Here is a 7987-nt window from a genome sequence, read left to right as displayed (position 1 = left end):
TGACCATTAATATAAATTTGTGCAAGTCCCAGAATCTGATTTTTTTACGATGTCAACACCTAAAATATATTCTAAGCCCTGAAAATATAAATATGCTTTACAAAGTGAATTGTCCGTGATTATTTTGGAACCAAGTGCTAAACTGAAAATATAAATGACATGCAGACGTAGACAAATTTATTGGTACCCATACAGCTCACTGAAACCATGCTTCATTCCTTCTTAAAAGTGATGGAATGAAAAGCAATTGTCTCATGTATACCTGCATGCCTTTGGTATGTCATAGATCAAAGCAAAGAAAGTGTATAAATAGATACATTATTCTAAATATGTCATTTCTAAAATGGCCTAGAGAGATTTGTTGGTACCCCTTGAAAAGATTATAAATAATTGGATCATATTGATATTTCAATTAACTGTCTTCTGTTATTAGTATCACACGTCTTTAATCTCGTAATCAATCTGCCGGCCTATTTAAATGACAAAATGTAGTCACTCTGCTGTTTGATTTCGTTATGTTCACTACACTGAACGTGGGCCAGAGAAAGCAAATGAGAGAGTTGCCTGAGGAGATCAGAAAGAAAATTGTAGACCAGCTTATTAAAGGTTAAAGGCTATAAGCCCATCTCCAAGCAGTTTGATGTTCCCTGACTACACTTGCAAATATTTAAGACGTTTAAGGTCCTTGGGAGTGTTGCCAACTTCCCTGGATGTGACTGCAAGAGGAAAATTGTCCCTAGATTGACCAGAAGGATAGTACAAATGGTAGACAAAGAGCCAAGGAAAACCTCCAATGAGATACATGCTGAATTTCAAGGGCAAGGTACATTTATTTCTGGTAACACAATCCGTTTCTTTTTGAGAGACAGTGAGCTCAAAAGGAGACTTTACTGTTGAAAGAAAAACATAAAAAGCCAGACTAGATTTTGTTAAAATGCATAGTGACAAGCCACAATCCTTCAGGGTGAATGTCCTTTGAACAGATCAGACAAAACTAGAGCTTTTTGTCAAACTATATCAGCTCTATGCTCACAGAGGATAAAAAGTCAGCTTTCAAAGAAAAGAATACCCTGCCTACTGTGAGACATGGAGGAGGCTCTGTTGTGTTTTTGGGCTGCTTTACTGCATCTGGTAAGGGGGTATCTTGAATCTGTGTAGTGCACAATGAAATCTCAATACTATCAATTCTAGAGCAAAATGTACACGCCAGTGTCATAAAGCTCTGTCTGTCGCCGGTCATGGGTCCTCCAACAGGATAATGACTCAAAACATGCAGCTAAAAGCACCCAAGAACGGTTAAGAAAAATACATTGGACTATTCTAAAATTCACTTTTATGAGCCCTGAGCTCAGAATCCTATTAAACATCTATGGAAAGAGGTGAAACATCCAGTCTGGAGAAGGCAACCTTCAATCTTGAGACTGCTGAAACAGTTTGCTAAGAAGAGTGGTCCAAACTACCTGTTGGCAGATGCTGTCTCACTGAGAGGTGCAAATATCACTCAACAAAATATTAGATTAGGGGCCTCTTCATTTTTGTCCATGCCATTATTATTTGTTTTATTTAACATTTTCTGTCGAGTTAAACGTTTGATTGTTTTTAAATATGGAATAAACAATGATAGATGCTTGGTTCAAGTTATTTCCGAGAAAATTGTGGGTTCTTCTTTTTGTAGTTGGGTACTAACAAATATGTTCACATCTGTGCAGTCTAGTATCCCTGTAAACAGGACAAGCAGGAGATTATGTTAGGGGTTTTATCTAAAAAGAAAATTATTGATGAAGAAATTGAAGAAAACTCATTTTTGTTTTTGCGTAAATAATAAGTTAAAATGTATGCTGCTAAAGGAAAGCTGAATCTGTCAAAAAAACAGCGTAACTGTAATAGACAGAGCAGTTACTCTGGGTCCACAGCTGAATACACCTGCTAAAGGATTTGTACTGCTTTACAGCAATCTTGTGATTTAAATACATTTTCCACACTATATAGCATGACAGATGCCATAAACCGTTCTGATTAAGCAGTTTAGCTTCCTATGTCATTTCTCCACCTCCAGCCTTGTTAATGGGCAGTAAATCAGCATTATCTCGTCATCAGGTGATTAGGGAGCTGACCTAGCAACATGCTCTAGAAATGGTAGCAAGTAGCCCCAGTCCTGTTAGATCTAAATAGCAGTATGTCTTTATCTTAATTCATGTGTTGCTTGGTAAGTTATATTTCATTTTCTGTTTTCTGCAGCCGATATGTAAAAATAACCAGTGAAGGTGAAGAAAACGATGCACCTTTGCACTGCAATAAAGAACATACTATTAATGGAAATGGTCCAAACGGAGTGCATGAAGAGGGTTCTCCAAGTAAGATTTGCTTTTATGGGTGGTATGGTGTATTAAAAGCTAGGAAGATGATTACAGCCTCATTGGAATATATTTATGGGTCCCCAGCTTCTCCCCAGATAATGAGGCTGACCATTTAAAGGTTTTTCTTGTTGTTTTCTTTTTTGTTTTTTTTTTAGCAAGTAGATTTTTATTTGGTTTTTCTTGTTTTAAACCAAATCTGTTGGTGATTTAAACTAGACTCTTATATATTTATAGTATATTTGGGTGACCATTAATATAAATTTGTGCAAGTCCCAGAATCTGATTTTTTTACGATGTCAACACCTAAAATATATTCTAAGCCCTGAAAATATAAATATGCTTTACAAAGTGAATTGTCCGTGATTATTTTGGAACCAAGTGCTAAACTGAAAATATAAATGACATGCAGACGTATTATATTTAAAGTATATTTTGCTGACCATTAATATAAATTTGTGCAAGTCCCAGAATCTGATTTTTTTACGATGTCAACACCTAAAATATATTCTAAGCCCTGAAAATATAAATATGCTTTACAAAGTGAATTGTCCGTGATTATTTTGGAACCAAGTGCTAAACTGAAAATATAAATGACATGCAGACGTAGACAAATTTATTGGTACCCATACAGCTCACTGAAACCATGCTTCATTCCTTCTTAAAAGTGATGGAATGAAAAGCAATTGTCTCATGTATACCTGCATGCCTTTGGTATGTCATAGATCAAAGCAAAGAAAGTGTATAAATAGATACATTATTCTAAATATGTCATTTCTAAAATGGCCTAGAGAGATTTGTTGGTACCCCTTGAAAAGATTATAAATAATTGGATCATATTGATATTTCAATTAACTGTCTTCTGTTATTAGTATCACACGTCTTTAATCTCGTAATCAATCTGCCGGCCTATTTAAATGACAAAATGTAGTCACTCTGCTGTTTGATTTCGTTATGTTCACTACACTGAACGTGGGCCAGAGAAAGCAAATGAGAGAGTTGCCTGAGGAGATCAGAAAGAAAATTGTAGACCAGCTTATTAAAGGTTAAAGGCTATAAGCCCATCTCCAAGCAGTTTGATGTTCCCTGACTACACTTGCAAATATTTAAGACGTTTAAGGTCCTTGGGAGTGTTGCCAACTTCCCTGGATGTGACTGCAAGAGGAAAATTGTCCCTAGATTGACCAGAAGGATAGTACAAATGGTAGACAAAGAGCCAAGGAAAACCTCCAATGAGATACATGCTGAATTTCAAGGGCAAGGTACATTTATTTCTGGTAACACAATCCGTTTCTTTTTGAGAGACAGTGAGCTCAAAAGGAGACTTTACTGTTGAAAGAAAAACATAAAAAGCCAGACTAGATTTTGTTAAAATGCATAGTGACAAGCCACAATCCTTCAGGGTGAATGTCCTTTGAACAGATCAGACAAAACTAGAGCTTTTTGTCAAACTATATCAGCTCTATGCTCACAGAGGATAAAAAGTCAGCTTTCAAAGAAAAGAATACCCTGCCTACTGTGAGACATGGAGGAGGCTCTGTTGTGTTTTTGGGCTGCTTTACTGCATCTGGTAAGGGGGTATCTTGAATCTGTGTAGTGCACAATGAAATCTCAATACTATCAATTCTAGAGCAAAATGTACACGCCAGTGTCATAAAGCTCTGTCTGTCGCCGGTCATGGGTCCTCCAACAGGATAATGACTCAAAACATGCAGCTAAAAGCACCCAAGAACGGTTAAGAAAAATACATTGGACTATTCTAAAATTCACTTTTATGAGCCCTGAGCTCAGAATCCTATTAAACATCTATGGAAAGAGGTGAAACATCCAGTCTGGAGAAGGCAACCTTCAATCTTGAGACTGCTGAAACAGTTTGCTAAGAAGAGTGGTCCAAACTACCTGTTGGCAGATGCTGTCTCACTGAGAGGTGCAAATATCACTCAACAAAATATTAGATTAGGGGCCTCTTCATTTTTGTCCATGCCATTATTATTTGTTTTATTTAACATTTTCTGTCGAGTTAAACGTTTGATTGTTTTTAAATATGGAATAAACAATGATAGATGCTTGGTTCAAGTTATTTCCGAGAAAATTGTGGGTTCTTCTTTTTGTAGTTGGGTACTAACAAATATGTTCACATCTGTGCAGTCTAGTATCCCTGTAAACAGGACAAGCAGGAGATTATGTTAGGGGTTTTATCTAAAAAGAAAATTATTGATGAAGAAATTGAAGAAAACTCATTTTTGTTTTTGCGTAAATAATAAGTTAAAATGTATGCTGCTAAAGGAAAGCTGAATCTGTCAAAAAAACAGCGTAACTGTAATAGACAGAGCAGTTACTCTGGGTCCACAGCTGAATACACCTGCTAAAGGATTTGTACTGCTTTACAGCAATCTTGTGATTTAAATACATTTTCCACACTATATAGCATGACAGATGCCATAAACCGTTCTGATTAAGCAGTTTAGCTTCCTATGTCATTTCTCCACCTCCAGCCTTGTTAATGGGCAGTAAATCAGCATTATCTCGTCATCAGGTGATTAGGGAGCTGACCTAGCAACATGCTCTAGAAATGGTAGCAAGTAGCCCCAGTCCTGTTAGATCTAAATAGCAGTATGTCTTTATCTTAATTCATGTGTTGCTTGGTAAGTTATATTTCATTTTCTGTTTTCTGCAGCCGATATGTAAAAATAACCAGTGAAGGTGAAGAAAACGATGCACCTTTGCACTGCAATAAAGAACATACTATTAATGGAAATGGTCCAAACGGAGTGCATGAAGAGGGTTCTCCAAGTAAGATTTGCTTTTATGGGTGGTATGGTGTATTAAAAGCTAGGAAGATGATTACAGCCTCATTGGAATATATTTATGGGTCCCCAGCTTCTCCCCAGATAATGAGGCTGACCATTTAAAGGTTTTTCTTGTTGTTTTCTTTTTTGTTTTTTTTTTAGCAAGTAGATTTTTATTTGGTTTTTCTTGTTTTAAACCAAATCTGTTGGTGATTTAAACTAGACTCCTTATTTAGCCTTGTTAGTCAGAGAAACCTCCTTCTGTGAGCCTCTTTTACAGCTTGTCCAGAAGCACATGGCAAACAAGGCGGTGGACTGGTATCTTTATGAATTTTGTCAGAGAAGGGGGGTGGAATCACTGCTTGAGTCTAATGGCTTAGGTTAGGTAGCTCTTCTGCAGGAATGTGGAGACCCCTTAGGTTAGACAGCTCTTCTGCAGGAATCAGGAGACCCCTAGAGAATGGTCTAGGACCAACATTTTTGCAACTTGTTTCACTTTGTTAGAGGGGACCGACATTAGGATTAAGTCTCCACCAGATGTAATTCACCTGTCTAGTGAGTATACCATTATTGACTACTAAGGCATCCTCATTGAACAGGTGGCAGTTTGCTGGGCTTAGGTCTGAAGTCAGTTTCCAGGTACCCAAGCAACAACGTAAAACTAGTTTTAGATGTAGACACTGCAGAGGCATTTCTGGCTAACAAGGGTAATACCAGGCTATGTGCCCTGTTAGGCAGGACTGCAAGTTTTAAAATGGCTGACAGGTTCACTTGTAAACAACACTATCATGAGAGGCTCATTGAAGTCACCATTGTTGAACTCTCTTTTGGAAATGCTTCCCTCATGACAGAGCCACATCAAAGATTCCTAAATATGCACACTTGTAATACCAAGTATGTAATGTCAGGGCAGGTGAGCAACCTATCAGGCACCCCTGGCTCTAGCTTAACCTGAGTGGAGCAATAGCAGTCTTCCCAAAATGGTCAGCTATGGGTATCTGCTGGTACACACTGACATGAAAATTGTTGCATTCCTTCTGTCTCAGTGGGTGTCTGGATGCAAAACTTACACAATTTTAAGTTATGACTCCGTTTTGTTTCTGTGTTTCATTCTTTGTCCTGCTCCTTCTTCTCTTTGATTTCACAGCGATTGTGTTAATTCTCTATATTGATGCATGTAAAGGGCCATTACTGATGTCGTTGTGATATTACTCTTTTTTTTTTTTTTTTCTAAGGTGAAATGGAAACCGATGAACCAGATGATGAGTCTAGCCAAGATCAGGAGCTTCCTTCAGAGAATGAAAACAGCCAGTCAGAAGATTCTGTTGGAGGCGATAATGACTCGGAAAATGGATTGTGCACTGAAGAAACTTGCAAAGGACAATCACTCACGGGGCAGAAAAAGCGCTTGTTTACATTCCAGTTCACTAATTTAGGCAATGCTGACATCAGCTATATCAAAGATGACACTCGGTACATTCGATTTGATGACAGACAACTCAGGCTAGATGGTAGGTCAAACATCTCATCTGTTGTCCTTGGCACTTTAATATCACAGTCTTTAGATTCTGTATCATGTCCACATCCTTCTACACCTTTTAAACCTCCTTTATCTGTTTTTCCCTTTTTATTGTTGAGTAGGGATTCCTATTTTGATATATACATGTCTTTTGACCATATAAATACATTTTTTTGTAGCTATTCTGTTTGTATTTGGTTATTACATTACTTGCCTTGGAAAGCCTAATAAAGTAGAAAATATGGTAAAATGATCACCAGCCAATTCAGTTCAAATAGAATGTCCAAGTCTTACAAAAGTACACTTTGTTTTATTTAAACAAACTAAGAATAACATTGATATGAGTAGGCATTTTATCATTATTTGTAATGATACGGCATCAAATTGCTGTTTTGTGTTAACATAGAGTGAGGCAGAACAGAAACTGACTACATTACGCTTCAGAAAGATTTCTACAAACTAGTCATTTAAAAAAATTAACCTCTGGAAGTTATGCATTTTTTTAATAAACACACGGGGGTTTTCAGGTGACATTACAGGTATATCAGGATAAAGAATTTAGAAAACTTGATCATAGAGCTGAAACCAGAGGTAGTAATTTTAAGACTGCTTTCAGCTTCTTTACTTTCTTTGTTACAAATTCCCTGCTGCTGCACAGTTTGACTTCACTAGCAAAGATGTTTCTTACATCTAGGCCCAGCTGATATGAATGTTAGAGCAGGATACTTGGTTCTAACTCCCAAAGCACTCCATGTTAGAAAGGGCATGCCAAGCTGAATGACTCAATACATACATTTGTTTTCATTGGTAGTGGCAAAGCACAAAGGTTGCTTTTGATTTAAATTTATTTCGCAGGTCTCTCCCTGTATCCATTTGATGTATCTGTAGCTCTTGTGAGCATACCCTTAATGCTTTTATTTTGATAAGCTTTCTATACATTTTCTATTGCTTTGTGACACACACGTTTCTTTTTATCTTCTGTGTTTCTAGAAAGCTCTTATCTTGCTTTAGACTGGGATCCCAAAATGAAGAAAAAATACTTTGATGAAAATACTGCAGAGGTAAGCATTCTCCAGTACAGTCATTTTCATATAATGTAAGGAGCAAACTTCAGAAATAAGAATTCAAACACAAATTAAAATGTGTATTGTGCAGATACAGGTTCACTTTAATGACCTTCCCTCCAGCAGTATATGCATCCCTTTCTTTAGCTCCCCCTTAGCTTGATGCATCTGCAGGGTTCAAAGATGGACAGCCCTGTGTAAGTTGAATCAGATCTTACACTATCTTACACTAGCTGCCCCCCCCCCCCCCCCGCTTTTCTC

General features: G+C 37.2%; 1 protein-coding gene across 3 annotated transcripts in view; it reads left to right on the top strand.

The window, feature by feature from the left end:
* USP15 (ubiquitin specific peptidase 15) overlaps positions 1-7987 on the top strand; it is a 77356-nt gene that overhangs the window by 50928 nt on the left and 18441 nt on the right. For all 3 annotated transcript variants that reach the window (XM_018561599.1, XM_018561597.1, XM_018561598.1), the window contains 3 exons: positions 2239-2354; positions 6379-6654; positions 7653-7723. In XM_018561599.1, the coding sequence (XP_018417101.1) occupies positions 2239-2354; positions 6379-6654; positions 7653-7723 (463 nt within the window). The remainder of the gene's footprint in view (positions 1-2238; positions 2355-6378; positions 6655-7652; positions 7724-7987) is intronic.

Source organism: Nanorana parkeri, unplaced genomic scaffold (assembly GCF_000935625.1).
Source record: "Nanorana parkeri isolate BGI_ZX_2015 unplaced genomic scaffold, ASM93562v1 scaffold532, whole genome shotgun sequence".
Classification (NCBI taxonomy): Eukaryota; Metazoa; Chordata; class Amphibia; order Anura; family Dicroglossidae; genus Nanorana; species Nanorana parkeri.
The sequence above is the reverse complement of the archived record's forward strand: the minus strand, read 5'-3'. Positions and strand labels throughout refer to the sequence as shown.